Source organism: Pteropus alecto, unplaced genomic scaffold, assembly GCF_000325575.1.
Source record: "Pteropus alecto unplaced genomic scaffold, ASM32557v1 scaffold7, whole genome shotgun sequence".
In the NCBI taxonomy this organism is placed as follows: domain Eukaryota; kingdom Metazoa; phylum Chordata; class Mammalia; order Chiroptera; family Pteropodidae; genus Pteropus; species Pteropus alecto.
This window is the reverse complement of record NW_006494614.1, coordinates 31173981-31197035: the sequence shown is the minus strand read 5'-3', so window position 1 is coordinate 31197035 and position 23055 is coordinate 31173981. Positions and strand designations below refer to the sequence as shown.

At 32.1% G+C, this 23055-nt stretch overlaps 1 protein-coding gene across 3 annotated transcripts in view; it reads right to left on the bottom strand.

Annotated features, from left to right (window-relative positions):
• BMP5 (bone morphogenetic protein 5) overlaps nt 1–23055 on the bottom strand; it is a 112517-nt gene that overhangs the window by 20985 nt on the left and 68477 nt on the right. For all 3 annotated transcript variants that reach the window (XM_006926422.2, XM_006926423.2, XM_025042796.1), the window contains exon 3: nt 18174–18322. In XM_006926422.2, coding sequence (XP_006926484.1) covers nt 18174–18322 — 149 coding nt within the window. The remainder of the gene's footprint in view (nt 1–18173; nt 18323–23055) is intronic.

The window sequence follows — 23055 nt, the reverse complement described above, 5'->3', positions numbered from 1 at the left end:
TTTTGGCAGCATAAACACTTTTGTGTATACTTGTATTGTGCAGAGACCTTCTACCGTCAGAAAATGAGACTGTGTCATGTGAGGCTGTGCAGCTGTTGCGACAGACACAGAGGTCCTTTAAATGTGGAGGTATCGGTTAAAAAAAAAAACGTGTGCACCAATCCAGTCAGCATCGGAGTCCTCAACAATTGTTCTACAATGTATTGGGAAAACTTGTTCGGTTCCTACAATTACTAAAATGGCCATCCACCTCACACATGCCACTATACTCAGTCCTACCAAAGAAAGAACTTACAAATAATCAAAGCAGTAAACCTTAAACAAATGAACATATAGGTTTCTCTTTTAAAGGCAAACTTACAGTGGCTTTATGCCAGAGTCTATATTTCTTAGAAAAACTCTATCACTGGCATAAGTGAAAGAGGCAGTTTGATTTGTGGTCAGAGCAGTTTCCATTCTACTTCCACTGTAACAAATGTATTAATTCAGCTCAGACTTCCTCCTTCTGGCAGCCCTTTTGCTGTAAAAAGAGAAATTAGAAGCTCCAGCCAAATACCATACCTTGAACTGACCCACTTCAATACATAAACACTTTTACAACATGTTTATTCAGGTGTAGCACTTGAAATTGGTTTAAGATGTTTCCAATGACAGAGAACTCAGCAAAAAAAAAAAAAAAGAAAAAAAAAGAACTGAGAAACTTAACTGTTATGGAATAGCATAACTGGCAATCTGTTCTTCAAATTTTTGATTTTTTTTTTCCTGTCCTGGAGTACAACATAAAAAGTATTTGTCGAGCTTTTATTTTGATTTTTTAATGAAGTGTTAATTTAACAGGAACTAAATTTTTACTTGTATACATCGATGACTGAAGAAATCATTTTTAATATATGATCTTTCTAATACTGAAATAGGTTGCTGCAAGATGTTCACAAATGGAATACAGTAAAATTGGTTTTCCATTCATTACAACACACAGACCCTTTTATAGTTAAATAAGCACTTAACACAACGTTCCAAGTTTCCTTTGGTTTGCAAGAGGGTTTCTTTTATTATTATTCTAAAGACTTTCAATATTTTAATTTTTATCTGTGGAGAAATAATACTGCTCTAAAGATTTATGTCCTGAAAACTGTAAAGATGTGTGTATGTTACAAATATGGGTTTCTTGGGCTTTACAAAGGTGGATATTGTGTGTGAAGCAAAGTACTCTTCAAACCAATGTGAACTCCCTTTAAAATAACTTTTGATATTATTAAGTTTCCTCTTGGTTTCCTTTTTACTTCAGCAATGAGGTGACTATTAAGATTCCATAAGTTAATGCTTGCTCAGTTACTCTTGGTCTTGAGCTACACCATAGAAGCATTAATTATTTGACCTACTCTTTCAGACACAATATACCTACATAGATTATATAGACTAAACTTTTTGAATGGCTGAACAGCTGTTTTTGTTAAAAGTGCTAATGGGAACCCAGACTCTAATATATGTATTGAGAATAGTGGATCTTTTATAAAATTTATTTGAACATGTTAAATTTTTTTATTAAATGTATAGTAAGTTTTAGACATTGGAAATATATAAATAAAGAAGCCTACCTAAAACATTTTGATTTAGAAAAACTATATGTAGTGTGCATCACTGTGGTTTTACTTTTTAAAGTTGATCCTTATTTTTGATTTCTAGGTAAAAATATACAGAATGATAGATGGATAGATAGATGGATAGATGGATCAAGAGAGATAGATGATAGATAGATAAATAGATTGATGATAGATAGATAATAGATAATGTGATGATAAAAATGGGGGTTAATGAAAAGAGTATTAAATTTGAAAGGTGGTTAGGACATCAGCTTGAGCCCAAACTTAGTCATATAAATATTCGAACACGTCTAGGCATAGCTAGAACATTGGCAAGTGTAATTCGCCAGGCATATACATGACTAAGGATGAAGCAACCTCATGGGAAAGAACTCATACTAAGGAAAAGGTGAATCCCTAGCTCATAGATTCAGAATAAATGTTTCAGTGAGTATTAAGAAGCACTGATTTTGAAGCTATAACTCAGAGTTCCTTCCAGTGCAGCTCCGATAAGTTTGCATGACTAACTGCTAAAGAACAAAGGGAAGTCAAGAAAATATAACAGAACTGCTTTTACCTAAAGTCCTTTTACCTAAAGTAAAATACTGGGAGGGCAAGGTATCACTACTTTGGAGCTTAGTTAACAAAGTGATAAGTGATGGAAAAAGGTTCTCCTTACATCAGAAGAGAGGCCTCCAAGCAGCTCCACATCGGTACAGAATGGCAAAAACAGAACATAGGTCCAAGATTATCTCCTGCACCAGCATCAGCATCATCGTGAGCTGCAGAGAGTGGCAGCAGCTCAAAGGTGAGCCAAGCAGTAATCTGATGTCTCTGGGAATTTTGAGGTGCACCAACAACTGTACCAAAGCAAGAGACAGTGCAGGTGAAGGGATGAAGTTGCTCTTAGATAAAGAGGACACTATCCTTCTATAATATCCATGCCCTGATGTTGTGCACTAGGAAGAGGGAAGGGATATGATCCGCTAAATGGGTATTGTAGGAACAAGAGAAGAATTTGGTTGTTGAGAGTTGCTTAAGCTTAAATACACTTGGTGTCTCCCACAAGAATGGCAGGGGAGAGGAGATAAGAAAGGTTTTTTGAAGGATGTACCAGCATTCCAGTGATTTCGCTAATGGCAGTAGATCCAATGAAACATTGTTTGTGACCAATTATCCTAAGTTTGTGTATCATAAAATCCTTGGATTATAAAATGAAAGGGGTAATGAGAACAAAAATGAGAGTCCAGACTTTGGCATCAGCAGAAGTATTTATCGTTAGCATTTACAAAAAGAATACCCATTAAATCTTTGCACGTAAAAAATTTTTAGAACTATTCATATCTTGGTCATCTTATTTTCTCTCAAAATGATTGTACAGATATCAAGAGAAGATAAATCATCTGAACAGCAAATACATAGTCATACAACTTCACAATTGTATTAGCTACAGAATGAATAAAGATGGGGCTCTAAGGATATCTTCTAAAAAGAAATATTCTTTTTCTCTTCACACAGCCATCAACAGAAACATAGGTGAGGCCAGAGCTCACACCTACTAAATTTTGTCATAATTGAAGCTGGAGATTCAAGACTTCCAGATCTGCTACTCTGACCCTTGCGACTTTGTATAAGCACTAGGGTCAGGACATTGTATTTACATCTGCCTAAGGACAGAACTATTTCAAATTTAGTCATAGAAGAGGTAAGCTGGCAAACCAAAGATCTATCCCAAACTCACTGGTTTTGTATTTCAGACCATTCTCTTTGGAAAACGTGACTTTTGAAATGTTTATTTCTTTAAAAACAGGGTTATTAAAGGACATTCTGACATTAAACAGCTCTTTAGACACATGTTGATGTTACAAGGATAAGTGGCTCCAAATAGGAGCATTTAGTTTTCCTCCAGAATACACAGTTTGAAAAACATTCATTTGAGGATTTATCAAAGTCTAAACGTTGATATCACTCTAAGATGTTAGCATAAATTCCAGTTTGTTTTTTTCTCCTATAAATCCACAGTAATTGACTGCTTAACCCAAAACACCTGTGATAGAACTTGTGCACAAATTACCTTTCTTTCGTTTCAAAACATACTCTTGCAGCATCCTTGATGGACTGCTTCACAAAAAACAAATCAATGCATAATTTCACATTCAAATATCTTCCTAATCTTTGCTTATTTTCAATCTATGATTAAATTTGATTTTGGTCCTCTTAAATTATAGTTTCTGTGACTCTAAATTTTACTGGAATTTCACCCTTTATAGAAGCAGATGTGCAGAATTCTCTACCCAGCATATAGACTAAATCATTTTTATATCAGATTTTAAGGAATGTCAGAAGATACAATTTGTCTACTTAAATTCCATATGCACTTTAACTCAGCATAACCTTAATTTAAGCATGTTGCAATCCAGCTCTGAATTTCATCTCTGTTATAATTCGATGAAAAATTTGCACGGTTTCTAGTTTTAGAGTAAAAGCTTACTGGATATAAGCAAGTGGATTTGAAGTATCACAAACAGAATTTTACATTTGTGTTCAGAACTTTTTTGTTTTTAAGATAGTTTACATTGCCTTATAAACTCAAAAACAAAGAAGCTAGGATATTAAAGTATTTCAGTGACACTGGAAATTCACAGTTAAACGGTATTTGAAAAATATATTTTTAAACTTTGTAGTTCACGGTAGTAAGATTTTCGATTCTTACATATTTTGTAAATATATAATATTTAACATAAATATTATATATTTACAATTCTATATTCAATATTTAAAAGTATCAAAAACAAAAGAAGGAAAATGTAATAATATATGTGAATAAGGATAGGATTTATGTAGCTGATATTAAAGGAGAAAAGACACACTGGAGGCATGAAATCCACAGAGGGCAAGAGGGAACCGTAATCTGAGGCACTGACATGAAATGTGAGTTGAAAGTTATGTGCAGATAAGAAATGTGGTTACAATTCCTGGTAATATGGCAGTAGAAGGAATTCATTTTCCTCTATGATTGGGTGTGTATGAGGGGTAGAGAAGTTCAAAGGAGGAAGAGATTTAAAAAGAGTTGAAATTTTTTGTAAAAAATGTGGAAAATGGACTGCAATTCCCTACAGTTTGAGAAAGTGGTGGGGATTAGAAAAGTGAATATTTGGTCAGAAACACTAGCATGATGACTAAAGGCGTTGTGAGGAGAAAATGAAAACAGTTGAGAACTGAAATTCATGGGACTCCAGGAGGAAGGGCTTAAGGAAAGAAAGGCCGAGAACCATAAAGGACTAAGGCCAGAGGTGTATGCCTAGTTGTGGAAGTTGTCCAGAATGCTCAAATATTTTATTGCACTGAGGGTGGGACTGAGGTGATGGAAAACAATTAGTCTTCTTGGGGACATCAGTCTGAAATGAGGAGGCATACTGTCTCAGTCGTGACAAGCCCAACGAATTAGTTTTACTAGGGCTCTGTTTTCAGATACTGGAAATATGAATCTCGAACTAAGATTTGCAGTTTACCTTCACATAAGCATTTACTTTTTAATAGCTCTTCTCTTTATATATAGTGCCTTTCCCCTGAGGCCCCACAAGCTTTGCAGACATCATCTGTCACATGCCCCGAAAAGACTGGTTAGCAGTTGGTCTTACAGCCCTCATTTATTTTAAGAAAGCAGAAACATTCTTTTCACAAAACCATGGGAAGAGTGAATTATTTTTAACCTTTTTTCCAGTTATTATGTGACTTTTTAAAATAAAAAAAGTGTATACATACACACATACTTCTTTCCTTGAGAATCATAGATTTAAATAAAACCATAATGAAGTGGTTTCAGCAGAAATTAACCAAAAGTTCTCTTAAAACTCATTCAGTGTGTTAAGATATCAGTAAAAAAAAAAAAAGCTTCTAGGCTTTAAACTCGTTTTAGTTTGTTTCATAGCCGAGAAAATTATTTAATTTTACATCTTTATTTTATCTATTGTGAGGGAAAGTAGCCTTTGGCATGAAATTAATGCAGTTAATTGGGAAATTTATGAGTATGTAAAGGAAACATTTTTTACCAACCTATATTATATATTATTCAAAAGAATTTTTATCATATAGAAAAGCATGGTTTATTAAATGTTTGACCTTCCCTTCTATTTGATGTATTAACCTGTGAAATGATCACAAGCTACTTCTAGAATCTTCAGAATAGTCGAGTACTACCATAGTGGAAAATAAATATATTATTTTGATATGTTATAAAGAGTGAAAAGAGTAAAAAGTATTTTCCAAAATATGAAGTGAAGAATGAATACTGAAATACCTAACACATATGCCATGATAAGTGTCTACTTCTGTATCCCCACCCCACCCCCCCAAAAAAAGACATTTGGGACTTAATTCTTTCTTATACATATGAAGGTTGAATCACAAAACATTCTTCTGAGTAAAGAGAAGCAGAACTTTCCTTCACCAATTTCTCATATCTTTTCCTATGGCAAAAATGTCAACTTGCCCGCCCTACACAGGGACTGGTCCCAAGGTGCGATCTCATACCACCATGATTCCATGGTGTACCCAACCCTGAACTAAAGAATCCCTTTGAGCTGTCTACAGCAAAATTACAACTGGATTTCAAGAATGTTTACCTTTTGGTGAACCTGGGTCATCAGCATCATCTGATCTCATAACATAAGTAGAAATTTCATATTTCTATAACTTGTATTCCTTCTCGGAGAAATCATGTCACTATCTCTACATATAAATATAACTGGTACTCAAAAGGAGTAACAAGCATGCCTTCAAAAGGATCAGAGAAATGGGGAATTGAGAAGTTTAGTTAATTCAATACTTCTGAAGTCATCTATCTAGGTTTTTCACCAGTTGATTTACATACCTCATCTTCTTTACTACTCATAACAAAACAATGGTTATATTTTACAAACGAATAAAATAGGCTCAGAGAAACATCAGATGTTTAACTCAGCCTTGCAACTCTAAAGTAGTATGCTATTCCTTTAAGCACACGGTGTTTTCCTTTCTTTGGGATTGCTTGATCTTAGATCTCTGCTTTTCACCTTGAGAAGACTGGAGGAAAACCCTCTATATCACAGGTTTGTCAGTGACAGAAACACTGTGACTGTTAAGAACTGTTATATCTGCTTGATTTGTTAAGTTCAAGACTGAGCTTTCCTTCACAAGTGGGAAGGAAGGCACTCAATACTCCTTGCCAGCCATGAGAGGGCAGGTGGTTTCTCCAGATTTCGAGCCACTCAAATTGAAACTTGTCACACTGCAGAGAAATTAGTATGCATCTTCAAGGAGGAGGGATATGTAATTTCCCATTCAAAGTATTTTCCCTCTAATTTCAAATTTTGATCACCACTTGGATACATACTATTGTCTGATGCTTTTTTATTCTGTTTTTGTTCTTTTATGCCCTGTGAGCTTACACCAGGTGTGTCAAAGTTTAACTTCAGCCACACAGAACCACAGTGACTCCTCATATCCTATACTGATTAAAGGTTCTCTTTTCTTTTCATTGTGCTCTCTGCTCACAATTCATAAGCAGCACTACTGTATTTTTGCATATGTCTTTAAGAAATATGCACCAGCAATAAATTAAACTTACAGTGTTAAAAACAATGAGAAAGAGTTAATGCTAGTGTATGATAAGAATAAGAAGAAGCTCATATTCTTCATGGCCCTAAATTGATATTACCATGAAAGTATTTACTCCTCAGATCATTAATTAAACCAGATCAGAGTCTAGAATAAGGAATATAGCAAACAACAAAAACTGGAATACGTTTCTGACCTTGGCATTTATTGGGCAAGATTGGTGCTCCACGATTACTGTTCTTAATTACAGAAAATCAAAAACAGAAATATAGATGTAGCCAAACACTTCCATATCCATTTTCATCAAGGAAAATCTAAAAAATTGTAAAATATATCTTTCACCAGATAATGAAGCAAGACTAACTCCTGCTTTCCCCTGCTTATTTTAAGTCACTGATTTCAAAACTCTTTTTTGTGTACGTTCTGAGTTGTGATGCTAAAATTTGAATAAGCAAATTATGTTTACCATGTGGCACTCATTCAAATATAAACATACTATAAATTAAAACAGAGGAAATTGACTTTAAAACCTAGTTTTAAAACATTGTATTTATAGTGTATATGATAAAACAGCAAATTCAAATTTTTAATTTAGTACTCATTATGTTCTATAACAGCATCTATTTATAAAGAAAAAATATTTTCTCACTGCAAATTATTATATAAGACTAAACTATGCTATGAGAGGTCCATTTCAGAGTTCTGACCGGAGAAAAATATAGATATTAAAAATAAATACGGATATTTTAAAAGGGATCAGAATCATGATTATTCATTTTCAACCAAACTAAGCTATCTGTAAATTGGACTCAAATCATTTTTGCTCAAAATATAGGATTTTTAGAAGAGCAGTCATGGTTCACTCAATTAAGCTCTGCTTTTAGGGGAAGGGGGGTGGGAAATGCCACACTGATGAATTAAAAATGTGTTTTATTGCTAGAGGATTTTGATTTTTTTTTTCATTTTTTGAAGAGAAGAATTACCCTAGTGTGTCATTTCCCAAAACACAATTTAGGCAGCCAAATATCTCTTTAAGGGTGAAACAATTCCAACTCACTATCAGTTTTTATGCTGAGAGGGGGATGGTGTAATGAGAGAAAGGACTAATTTCATAATGATGTTTTGCAAAATCATAAACTAATACTTGTTTTGGAAACTGGATGCCTGACTAGCCTCACTAAGGGCGGCAGGGGAGGTAGATATAAGGATCTAATAGTAGGGAGCATGGATTAAGCGAGAGTAAAGCAGAGAAGGAGAGAAAACAAGGGGAGGAGAGTCTATCACAATACATTAGTGAGTAGTACAAGGTACAAAGGAAGAGGGAAGTTCATTATCAAGTTAAAAATAAAGAAATTAAATTGGCTAAATTTAATTACATGTTGAGGTCAATCACCAGCAGAAGAAAAATTACTTTTCCTTTTTTTCAATTTATGAATTTATCAAATTAACCATAATTGTGTAAGGGGCTGAAATAACCAATGAACTATTGTAGTTAGATTTAGAATACAAAAAGTATGATAAAAATGCTATTACCATTTGAGGGCCAGCTCACAATTAAATTCCAGACAGAAAATATAAAAACCCAAAGGTAATTCCCAACAGAGCCAACATTAAAATTCAATTTTGTTCCATAACAAGCATTATTAATAGCATTGTTTTAGTTGGAAATTGTAAAAATACACTTTTTTCATTTTGGAATTTATATAAAATTTATTTAATTTGTGAGAATTGTAGTATATAAGAGCTGGTTCTGAAAACAAATCATTTTAGATTCATAGGCAAGATTCTTAAACTTTCTAAGGCTAGGTTTACTCACATATAAAGTGGGATAATAACAGTGAAGATAAAGTAGACAATCATTTTAAAGTGGTTAGCAAATGCCTGGTGTTTTGTAAATTCTCAGGAAATGTTAGTTTACATTAGTAACTAATATTATTTTGATTGACTATCACAGGAAGTATATAGTTTAAATACTAATTTAAAATGAAGTATTACCTAAGAAGTAAAAGCTGGATTAATCATGAAGAACTAAAAACATAAAATATTACCATGGAAGAATAAATGATGTTGGTAAAAAAGTACTGCAAAAATCAGAGTATAAAATAAGCAGATTTTTGTATAGACAGAAAATAAGTTTTGATAAATACAGTGAGTTTGAAAATACATGAAGTATAGTTTATGAAAATCTTGTATGACTAAAAAGAGAATTAATAAGATCTTGTTTTGAACAAAGTAAAAATGTAAGTGCTCTAATATTTATGATTAGTTACTCTAGCCATGAAAGTCATATTGATGATTTTGCTCACTTTTATGCAGTGGGAAATTATAAAAAGCATACAGGAAGATTTATGCTCTTTCATGTGCTTTAAGATATTACACTAGTTAGAAAACCTGTAGGTCACAGCTTACATGAGTTTGGAAAATTAACAAATACTTTTAACCCCCAAGGGAAATCTACGTCATATTTATTTTCAGTAGAAATCTAGTAATTTTTACCATAAAAACACATGAATTCTTCTCGTTTTCTGATTCATTCACATAAAATGACTAGAATAAGTCAAATGCAGTTGTTTCTTTTATCTATATTTTTTATATTTCCTCATGGACTGATTCATACAAAAAAAAGATTTTTAGAAACTAATACATTGCCATCGATTAATTTATGTTTGATATTTTTGAAAATCTGTAGAAATATGAAACAGAAACCACTCTAATATGCTCAGGAAAAGTTTAGATTAAGTTTTGTTTTGTTATAATACTAAAAAACTTTCTGTGGCACATAAAGTAAAAGATAATATAATACTACTACATGCTGTAATAATAGTACTCTAGAAACCTTTAATTATAGATTTTCAGCTATGAACTCATATCTGATTTCCCACGTGATTACTTGTAAATGTTTCTGCCTAGATACTCCCCCCTCCACACACACACACACACACACACACACACACACACACAAACACACACGCACGCACGCACCAAAAGAAAGTTCGTGGGATGTATTGCTTCCCCTTACCAGTTTCTCCATCTCTGATTTTATATATCTTGAATTTTGGGTTGAATATCACTATTTAATAACAGGCACCTTTAAGATGGCACATTTCTATTCACTGTACCCTCTCTGAATATAATATTTATATATGTATAATACTTAAAGTATAAATATATGCTTGTACATTACAATTACCTGACAAATTATCTCATGCAATATAATAATCCCTAGACAAAATTAATAAATTGTGAATTCTTCCAATCACATATAGTTAATTCCTTCACAGTATGAACAATTCTATAACCATTAATTTCCATTTGTTAGGCACTTTTTTCTTATTCCTTATCTGTCATTTTAGTACACTGATTTAATTTCTAGACTATAGGAAAAATATCCAATTTTACTTATTCATTTTATTTAAGTATTTGAAGAAAACTATTCTTCATCTGTCCTAATTTATTCTTAAATATTCATCCAAAAGTCAAGCGAGAATGCTCTAATTATCTTTAACATTAAACATTACATAGAGAGAACTACTTCATTTCTACTAATATTTGTGTTTGAAAATCATAGGAGTATATTTTCCTTTTTCCTTTCAGAACATTTAGCAAGATATAAGATTCTTTCAGTTTCATTAATGTAGACTTTCTCATTTATTTATTTGAAACTAATTGCTATCACCATAAATTCAGCAAAGGAGATCCATATGCTTTTATGAACAAAAATGACTTAATTATTTTATAAGATAAAGTTCAGATGAGGGAATAAATAGAATATTATCAAATCTCAAAATATTTAATAAATCCTCAGATAAGTGGACATAATTCAACTTTCTGAACTTATATAAATAATAATGAGAAACTATAGTTAAAACAGCAGGATAGAAGGAAAAATATCACCCTTGATCTCTGAATTTCTTCTGCTACTGATTAGTACTATGTCAGCTGATATTCAGATTAACCACACATAGATCATCTGACCCTTGTCACAGATAAATAGTCATCTGACAACGCAGGGGCTTAATTTGGAATTTTTTTCCCCTGAGATAAAAAAAAAAAAGATTCTCTTAGGGATCCTAAAGATAACAGAACAAACTTATTCAACCAGATACTTTAAAAAAAAAAAAAAAACAAACACAGCAAATTCCAGGACTTGCTAAATTTAGCAGATAGTACTTTAAGAACTCCATTTTTAATGAATAAAAGGAATATAAAGTTAGTAATTTGTACATTTGTTTACTATCTAATGATATAAGGACTTCAGATATTAGACTATATTTTTTTCTAATTAGTAATATATATTCTGTAAATCAAAAGATTTCATGGAATTTTTGAAAAATCTGGCTTTTTTAACATAGCACATTTAAGAGATATCACAGAATATTGCAATTTTGAAAAAAAACTTTTATCAGTATGTCAAATTACTCTGCACATAATAAGGAACAACAGGAATGAAAAACACCTCAAGGTTTTAGAAAAATGTCTAGTCCCATTCCTTACTATTAATGTAGATGTAGCAGTGTTCAGTTTTCAGGAATGAACAATAAAACCCCACAAAGTAAAGATTAGAGAACATGCCAAAACCTTGGGTAATAAAAGTTTAAAAGTACTCACTTTCAATTTAATGTGTATTGATAACTGAACCTAAGATTTTTTTTTTTTTTAAGTTTGCACAGTAATGTTGGTGAAAATAAGAGGATTAAATAGTTGGAGCTTTTATATCTCTGAGATTATATAGAGAGATATTATATATAGATATACATATATGCATATACATGTATTCTAGAAATGGAATAGAGAAAACTCTATGTACCAACAAACAGAAAAAGAGCTATAACTTTACCCCTTTACAGTGTATGGGATATATAGCTGCTGACCAATATGGGCTAAAATCTGAGAAGAAGACAATAATTACAATGGTTTGTTTCTTGACTTTCAAGGAACTCTTCTCTGATGTTCTTTCGATCAATTTAAAAGTTATCTTCAGTTTTCTGATTCTTTTTATGAGAAATGTCATTTATTTAGTGGGGGTTTCATTCAATTTGCTATAAATATCAGCACAAAACATATTAAGGTCTATTGGTCCCCACTCTTTAGCAAAGACTATCAATATTTTTCAACCATGTGTTCTATGAGCATTAAAATACTGCTATAGTCTTTGTAAGAAGCCATGATGATGTGTAAGGCTTGCTAATAGGTTTACTAATCAAATACTAGTAATTTACATTGAGGCATCTCTGGGTTATAAAATTTTTCTGATGGTAATGTGGGACAGTTATTTTTTCTAAGAATACATGGTTGGAACTCAAGAAGAGTACCATTTAAGTAGTAATAATTTGATTAGCTGGTATCTCTGAATACCTAATCAATATAAGCAATCAATTAATCATGACACATATCTGTGAACAATCATTTCTATTGACTTCATACCCAAGATCAGAATATATTTGTTTCCCATAATCATTTTATCAACCAAAATTATTAGACATGACCCTAATAACATAACCATCTATACACTGTGCTGCCAAACTCAAAGTTTAAGAACATGTATCAGTAATTTTACCTTTCTCCTGTAGACTATCATTTGTGAATTTATCTAAAACTCCCTTAAAACATCTGTAAAACCTCCACAATAAAAGAATTGATTCTAAGTTAAGGTGTCACCTGGAGTAAGTGAAAAGTCTCTGTGAACTCTCTATCCAATCAGCATAGAGACCTGTATTTCTGTCCTACTGTATTTTAGGACCTATCATCTAACACAGCCTCACACTATCCTTGTAAGGTAATTACTGTAACACTTACTTTATTGATGCTATGGCTAAATATAAAATATTTTGTCAGAGCCAAGATTTAAATCTAACTTTCCTAATTATTTCTCCTTAGAATTTATATTTCAGAATGTATTCTATTTATTTATCCTTCTTTTTTTTAAATTAGGTATCAAAACTTTAAATTCTAAGTTATCTGAGAATGATAAGTTATCTGTAGCAATGATTATAAATTTATTTAACTTATATTTAAGCATCAATTATAATGGAATTTAATTTGGTATACCTCTGAAATCTTTTTTTCTTGAGTTAGATACAAAATTTAGTAAAACTTCAAAATCTCTGACTTTAAATCTAAAGTTTTATCTTGATACGCTAGGCAATTATGCCATAACTTTTTTGAAGAAAAATAGATTTTTGAGTCTTATTAACAAAAAGAACCTTACAATGTTTCTTGGCCATTAAACAATACTTTGACAAAACAACATTTTAAATACAAATGAATCAGAAACATACGGGTTGAATTTTCCTTGACTTATAAGTGGGTTTGAATAGAGAGGAAAAAAGTCATTGGCAAAATTTGTTCTTAGCATTGCCAAACCTAAAATATCTGAAAACACAGGTTTTTTTTAAAGACAGTCTAATGATCCCAAAAATACTATCTTTGTTTTTCCATTTCTATATTATTCTATAAACTCAAGTTTGAAAAGAGAATTAATTTACTTAGAAGATTTAAACTATATAAAGCATCAAACAGTGGAAAATTATAGTGTTTGGGATAAAAACCCCAAGTCTTAAAAGCTAGATTAAACTGCTGTCTGTATAATAAGCTCTGTGTGCATATGTGTGTAAAGGATAATAATTACCATAGATATAATAACAATTTTAGTAAGACCTAATAAGTCAGATAATTAATATACATTTTTAACTTGAGGAACTGAAAATCTCACAATAAATTATAAGACAAATCTAAGCCTACTTATTTGCTATTAAAAAAGAATACATGTTTTATCATGGAGATTAATTAATTACCATGAATGAGTGCTTGATTGCTTTGAAACTGATTTTGCCTAATTGGATACAACAATTGGATACAACCACTTGTCTGGAATCTAGATTTATTTATTAAAAATCAGCAATGTTTTTTTTGTTTGTTTACTTGCTCATATGTTCATTTTATTTTACTAAAAAAAAAGACATATGAAACTCAGAGAATAATCTATTCTTTGAGAAAAAAATTAATAAAACATTTTAAACTCTGCTGCAAAATCCATGGCAGTTCATTTGTCATATTTCTAAGAAGAATATATCAGAAACTGAGATATTTTCCGCAGGTCCTCTGAGAAATCATAATGCTACTTTTGATTTCAGCACTTTTGATTTCCAAAATATATTTAGCCCTCTGCTATTTTTCCTTTGCAGGAGCAGGATAAACAAAATTTAGAATATATTCATCACTGACTTTCTCCTCACCTTATGATTGAAACTATTTTAACTACTGTACTGTGGTTTGTGGTACAAAATTCTTCTGTATTACACCAAACTAGTTTGGTTAATAATCACCCAAATTTTACAGTTTGGAATGTCTTCTTAAGAGTAACATGTTCAGTGTCAGGTGGTCTAAAAGAGCCTTTTAAATCACAAATTCATTCAATGATTATTCAAGACATGTTTTTAATACTTACAACTTGCATTGTACCAAGCACCTAAGGTACAATTGTGAATGAGAAATACACATCCCATGACTTCATGAAACTGATATTCATTCTAACATGTAATTACAATGGTGTTGCGGTGATTGATTAAAGCAGCAAGTCTAGTTCTTTAATGAAGTGTGATCAGGCTACAAGAATATATTATACATAAGTTAGATTTCATGTTCCTTCCATGATTTATCTCTAAATCACTTTCCTAATAGCATCTACAATCGTATTTGATACATGAAAGTTGTTTTAGCCAACTCTGGACTATTGACTTTTTCCAGACTATAACATGCCATTTACCAAATCTCTGTATTTACTCACATTGTTCCCTCACCCAAGAATGCATTCTTTCCTGTTCTCACCACCACTCCATATAACCCTACAACTTCCTCCCTCCTAATCTCTATTTCTTGAAATCTTACCCAGAAGACCTAGCTTAAAAGCAACCTGAATCATGGTCCTTTTGGCTGTGTCCCATTTGGACTTAACCATCTCTTTTCTGTTTTCTTACAGTGTCTTGATTGTATCACTATTTTTAGCATTTAGGGTACCTCATTCTTTCTAAGATTAACTACACATGTCTCTCTCCCAGGTCTTATTCTCTTTAACATTTTGTCTTGCATGTACAGACACTCAATAATTTTATGTCAAACAAGTAAATAAATGGATTATAGTTAACAAATGAACTTGAAAGCAGACTTTCCTGAGTATCATCTTTTTATGACTTCCAATTACTTTTGCTAAGAACTAAACATATTCGGAATCCATTATTGCACATAAAAGATGGTCTGTCTGCTCTGTTTAAAGCAATATCGCAATATCATGTTGAGAACATCAGCAGTAGTAATGAATGGAATAGTAATAAGTGGAAGCATGTGGTTATTCATATTTATAGAGAAATGCCACATGTATATTCTCCATGAGGTTGCAGTTAATAAAATACAGGCACTGGGAGGGCCACTTGCTTCTTACAGCCATATATGCTCACCTCTGGTTAAAATCTGTTTTGCTTAAAAGCAAAATGCCAGCTTGCCTAGCACATTTAACCATTTTAATAATTTTACATTAGATAATATTAAAGAAACAAGAGCAATACCTCTCAAATCTAACTCAAATAATTTGGAAACCTTTGAAAAAATGTTAGTTTATTTTACTGTCTAAAAATACCCATAAATAATACAACAATAATTTAAAATAAAATTATTCTTAAAATATAAGAGAAAGAAAACAAGAGTGGGGGAAACTCAAAATATAAAGTAGTTCTCTCAGAGAAAAAGATAAATTGAAAGCAGAAGCTAAATTATACAGATATTAAAGGAAAAAGAACCAACATAAGGAGTGAACAAACAAAAGAGAAATTTCAGAATTTTCAAGTGGGGTAGTGGGATGGGGCAGGGAAATAAAAGGAAACAGGCTGATCATATTTCACAGATTTCTTAAGTTGTTTAGATAGACATTTCAAGCATATCCCCAAGGAGAACACTGGGGAAAGCACATACCACTAATTTAATTTTCTGTTGTTATTTGGGCTACATACTGGGGAAGAAACAACTGGCTTACCCCTACAGTGTTGTTTTCCCAGTCATTTCTGACTGTGAATGTTCAGTAGTTTACACTGTAAAACTTTTTAGAAGATTATTGAAATATGTGCTTTTCTCAGTACATTTATAATGCTTGAACTCTGAAAATCTTTGACATTAATCTCAAAGCCATAATTGAATAATAACCTATAATTCAAAATATTTGAATTATCTATTTAAAAAAATCAACATTGTAATTAAAATCTACTAAAAAGTCTAGATTTGAAACTTGTCTATAACACTTTCAGTAAAAACATTTGTTTTCTCAATCGAGATCTGAGGCACATGAAACCTTCGCTAACTCTGGAATATACTTAATTTGTAGCTATTGACCTCATTCCAGATACAAAATCCTTAAAGTAACAACATTGGTATAGTATTATTCTTAGGCTGTGAAATTGCTTATAGGTAAAACAATGCTACCACAAAGTCCTATTACTTACAGTAATGAATTCCCTTGTACGAGAGACTCAAGGCAGATACAACTTATGCTTAACTGTGGTTTATTAATCAAACAAGGCGAAATGAGTGAGACAGATTCTAGGACTAATGTTTACATCTGATCCTGCAAAAACCTAAAGGCAATAAAACTTAATATGGCATGTCTTCTAATTAATCTTCCCTTTACAAATTACCCTCTCTAGGCCTGATTCTAACATTAGCAGGGTATGGGGAAAGAGCACAGTGTAGGCCCACTTGGTATACTTTTAAATGTTTAAAAATTACTAAACATTTAAAAATTACTAAACATTTAAACAGGTGAACAAATCATTAGATAAATTATGTCCTATCCTACTACCATGATAAATAATATTTAAAATAACCTGGATGCCCAGATTTGAATTTAAACTTTGGGGACATTTTGAATGATCAAAGGCAGACAAGACTGAATAAATTGGACTTGGTTTTCCAGACCTCCTGATCGAATGTGCCAAGATTTCTTTTACCACAGTCTGTATATTCTTTTCCATTTGTCTGAAATGGCTACTCCCACCCCAGCTTCCCTTAATCACATCTTCCTGATCTTTGAGATTATATCTTGAATTCACTCATTTTTCAATACTCATAAGTCTATCAAACTCTTCTCAGTGTGTAGTGATATGCATTCAGTAATATTATGTGATTACTACTTTATGCCTCATCATGCCTCAACTGCAAGCCTCATAAAGACATCTCTGCATTTGCTCACCATTTTGTCTCTGGCATCTAGCCAAGCACATAGCATATAGTTGTTCAATGAATACTTGTGAGCATAAGAATAACTTCTGGAGCCTCTTAAAAATGAGGATTTCCTACAGACCCCTTCCACAGGTGATTCTGGAGCTGTTTGTCTTTGACCAAACATTGCAATATGTTAAGACTTAACTCAATATTATTTTATGGCTCTTTTGTTTCAACCCCATTCTTTCCTCCCCCTTGTATTATTAGTAGCTCTTTTGTCTGTTTTCTAACATCTTTTTAAATATATATTTCTTTGTTATTTTTAGTCAGGTTTTGAGATATAATTTGCATATAGTAATCTTTATTCTTATTTAATATATAGTTCTAACCATGTTTACAAATTATATAGTTTTGTAACCACCACTACAATCAACACATGGATTCATAGCACTTGGTATATAGTGTTTTTTTGGTATTGTTGTTATTACAGTATTTTGGCTTGTTTGCATACAGGGCTTCAATAGAAGACAAAAACTTCTTTAAAAGCAGTAACACTACCTACTTCTTTACATCTCCACCCGCACCACACAGAGCTTGGCAATAAATGTGTGTTGAGTAAATGTGTTCATAAACATGTTAACTAATATAATACACTATCCTATGGAATATGCTACCTTGCACATTGTAAGGATAAAGAAGATATTGGTTAAATTGCGCAAAAAACTGCAATTCTCAATGTTTCAAAACTGACACCACAAAAAAAAATATGTGAAATTCAATGCTTACCATCTCCTGTTTCTGCACAGAGCTGTAAGCCCAAATTGTTCTGTGGGTTAATAACCCAATGATTGCTGGTCACAGTGATATCAAAGACAAGCCAACCCACGTCTAAAGCTTGGGCCTTTCTTGTGTCTAACAAGAACAGATCTGCATCCCTGAGGAAAAAAAAGAACAACAAAAAAAGTTAAAGGTTTGAACGAAGATCATCATTTCCTATACTTAAGTGAAAACATTACCAGAGTACTCTTTAAAATAACAGGATTTAATTAAACAACAAGGGAAACAAGTGACTCAAGTGATGAGTAATAAGACGCTGAACCTATTTATTGCTAGACTCCTAATTCATACCTGGTACAGATTAATAATATCTAAAAGTAATTTTCATTTTCCTGCGCTTCACTGGCCTTTACAAACTAACTAAGTGGACTTGATTTGTTCCCTGATAATCACTGTTCCCATAACCAATATCTGTAAGTAGCTCTCACTAGCAAGTTCACTGGCAAGGATAAAACTGGATAGAGATGGAAGTGAAAGCAGCTTCTCCAGTTTGAATAAATGTGGATTCTCAAAGGGATGGAGCACAGAGATATTTTTCATTTGTTTCTATTTTTATTATATTCTCTCATTTTATTAAATATTTTTCATTTTTATTTTTATTACTTTAATTATTTTATGGAGACCAAAGGTCCAAGAGAGGGTCACAGTGTGCACTATTGAATTAAAGGATAAATCCCATGAATTAAGCCAAAAAATCTACCCTGATTTGCTTTAACATGTTCTACATGTAAGTGCCCGGGGGCAGTAATATCTATGAATATGAACTTGTGTGTTTTAGAAAAATTGACACAGTGTTACTGTCATTAACATTTGTCAATCTTAACTTTAGCATTAAATTTACAAATTATGACTATTTATTGAATTATAATGAATTATTTTATGTTCTTTCCACAGGCAGCCTCTGGGTTAAATTTTACATATTTCGAAAATTTAATTTTTACAACTCTTTCATATTTATAAAGTTGAGGCTCAGGTAGGTTAATGGTAAAACATTGGAATGCCTTCAAAAAATAGAAATACACTAGTATGCATTTTTATGACCTTTAATACTGTTCTGAATCTGTTTAAGAGCATATTATTTATATGGAGAAAATCAGAACTATGTCAATAAGCTAGGTTAGTGTTCCACTGCATTTGATATATAACTGCATCATAGAAGTCACTTCAAAGGTGACTTACAAAAATGTAAAAAGGAAATTTTGAATACAATCAAATCATGCACATATGTTATTTCTTTAGAACGAAATGCTTTAAATTGAAAATTGAACTTTTTTTTAACAGAAATGAAGAATCTCAGTCAATATTTTAGAAGCTACACCTTCATTTCTTTATTTCAACTTGATTTATACCATTCTTCCATTAATCTAGAGAAGGTAAAATAAGTGTATTATGATCAATTAAATTGTTCAGCTAACCTACTTCGAACGATGCAAATTTCATTCTCCTTCACAAGTTTAATCATAGTGTATACTAAAGCAGGGCTGCAGACACTTTTTTTATATCCAAGATATGACTCAGTTTGAGACATAGGACAAGCATAATACAAAGTAATAAAAAGTTTCAATTAGTTCCCCCTTGAATTTTAAGAACCCATTTTATTCACAATGTGGTGGAATGTCAATCAAACTCTTCTTCCTCTTAACTTGTAAAACCCATCAAATAAACAGAACCCAAGAAATGGTTATTCTTAAAATTTTGAGATATTTAGTAAATATGTTTGAGACTATATCTTGGAATTAATCACATTATTAGCTTCTTAAACAAAAGGAGTCACCCTGTATCTTGGGAAATACTTTGTAATGCTACCCTTATTTCATAACTATTTTCATTTGAGATATGGTAAAAAAATATTCTAATAAACCCTACAAAGCTTATAATGACATCTTTTGGCATGATATAACTAAACTCTTGGCAGGGTGGGGGGGTGCAGAGAACAGAGGTAAATTTTGACAGCAGTTTCAAAGAGTTAACAAATATCTTTATACAGTTATTAAGGTGGTATTTTCTATTATTTTTAAATTGTTCTCTTTTTCCAGAAGAAGAATCCCCAACTACCCACAATCGAGTCCCAAAATTTTCAAGTATGTCTATGAGGAAAATAGTTCCAGCTGTAACAGATATATTTAGAAATAGTATTAGCCAAAGTATTCGAGCAAGCCCTGAATATCTGAATTTCTGTGATGCAAATCCCAATTCATTGAAAAGTATGTTGAGGCAAATAGTATGGTTTGAAAATTCCATATATTTCTAGTTCTGAAAAGTTAGGAAGGTTCGACTGCTTTCATAAGCTCCAGGGCTTCCTATTTTTGAGCAAAGCTATTTTATATTTTACTTCATTTATTTTATTTTATTTTTGATAACAGCTATTCTTTAATTCCTCTTTTTTTTCTTTTATATAAGAAGCACTTCTGCATTACCTACAGATAAAATAATATACTTCAGGAGAATTACAATGGTAATTCTATTACCATTGTACTTATTAATAATAGACTTAGTTCTTATTAATGATACTTTTTACCATTCATGTAGGAATTTTTATGACAGCATGTTAAAAATAAATCCCCACCCATTCTGTAGAATGTTAAATATAATTTCTTTTGAAGTATAAAAATTATTCCACTAAAAAAATAGCAGTTTTCTCTCTGGAAATAGAATATACTAAATATTTCCTATGAACAATATAAAATAAACTTTTTAAAGTTTCCATGTCTTATCATTTTACCAAACTTTTAATTTGAAAGAAACTTTTACAATAAATAATAAAAGAAAATTTTAAATATTAATGAATTTAAAAGAAATGCAGTAGAGAGAAAATATGTATGTAGAAAAATATATTCACTTATAGTAGAATTAAATCCATAATATAATTTCCTTATTTTTTGTACAATTATAAATAACAAAACTAAAATTAAAGTCTGCATTCTAGCCAATGGAAAAAAGTCCATTTACATGAATGTATATAAGCAAATATTTCAGAATGGTATTTCGTTAGTTTCCTAAGGCTGCCTTAACAAGAACCACAGACTGGGTGGTTTAAACAATAGAAATGTATTGTCTCAGTTCTGGAGACTAGGAGTCTAAAATCTAAATGTTGGCAGGGTTGGTCATTCTGAGGACTGGGCAGGAATGATCTGTTCTAGGCCTCTCTTTTGGCTCACAATTGGCCATCTTCTTCCTGTATCTTCATATCTACGTATGTGTCTCTGTGTCCAAATTTTTCCTTTTTATATGGACCCCAGTCATACTAGATTAGCACCAACCCTAATGACCTCATTTTAACTTAATTACCTCTTTAAAGACCCTATCTCCAAATAAGGTCATGATCTGAGGTATTGGAGGTTGAGACTTCAACATATAAACTGAGAAAGGAGAGAGCACAATTCAAACCATAAAATTATTTGAAAATATTTTTTTAAAGGCAGGAATAATCTTCTGTGTGAATATATCTAGGTCATTAACAGTGCACCTGCTGAGCTGTTTTTCACTGACTTCTGTACTATGAGATGGAAGTAGTAGGAGGTGTTGCAGGTAATTTCTTGTATTTCAGACATACTCCTCTTTTCTCATATTGTGGTAGTACCAACCTAGTTTCCCTTTGATATTTATGATCAATTATCACACATAGTATAGTAGTCCTTTAACAGTTTGTTGATTCAGTGGCATGAAGAACCCAAAGTGACCAGAGGAATGTCTTGACCTCTAACTAATGGAACCATTGCTATAGTCACTACAGGCAATATTCCATTACTACGAACTAAGAGCTCTGGATCAACAGAGTCCAACATCTTAGGGTCCAGCTGTGAAAATTTTTCTAATTTGATCAGGTAGAGTGAGTGAGAGAAGCCTCTTCTGTTTCCACTCCTTGATTTCCAGATCCATGAGAGAAACGGCTATGAAAGAAATAACCCTATATTGGTTGTAGATTTAGATCATATAAAGCTTCATGAAGCTTATTAGTCCATTTGCACAAGATTTTGACACCCAACTGTTGGCTGAGTCTTTCAAAGGCCATCCCACTGTCCTATCAAACTAGCTGCTGCAAGATGATGGGAAACAAGGCAGGACCAGTAAAATCCCATGAGCATGAGCCCATTCTTTACTTCAGTTTGCTAATAAATGAGTTTCCTGATCAGAAGCAATAGTACCTGGAATTTCATGACACTGAATAAGGCATTCTATAAGTTCATGGACAGTGATTTCGGCAAAATTCACAGGTGCGGAGAAGAATAATTCATATCTAGAGCACCCATTCCAGTGAGAACAAAGTACTGCCCTTCTATGGTATAAGTGGCCCAATATAATCAATCAAACACAAGGAAGCTATCTAATTTTTCTGGGGAATAATGCTTTAAAGATTTTTTGGTGGGATTGGCTGTATGCAATTGCAGAAGGTAGTTAAAAGTCTTTATATGGCTGTTGCACTGTATCTGATGTTGGGCCTAAGGGACTCAACACAGACAGTCAGGAAGGAAAGGTAGATGTGGGCTGAGGAAAAGTGGGACAAAGTAGAAACTGTGAGGATGATCTGGAACCCATGAAGACAAAGTGGAATCTATCTCCAAATCTCCAACTTTGTAACACTGTGACATATGATTCAAAATATGGCAACAGTGATAGACAATGTCAAACGCATGTGAAAAGTTTGAAGAAAGTTTTCACATATCTATTTTGAAAGTGAAACAAAGAATATGACTATATTAAATATGTTACATAACAGGAATAAAATATGTATACATAATTATATTAACTATTATACATTTTTACTATTTAACTTCTACTATTATATTCATTATAAATGTCTATAAATAAATCCAAGTGTATATATATATAC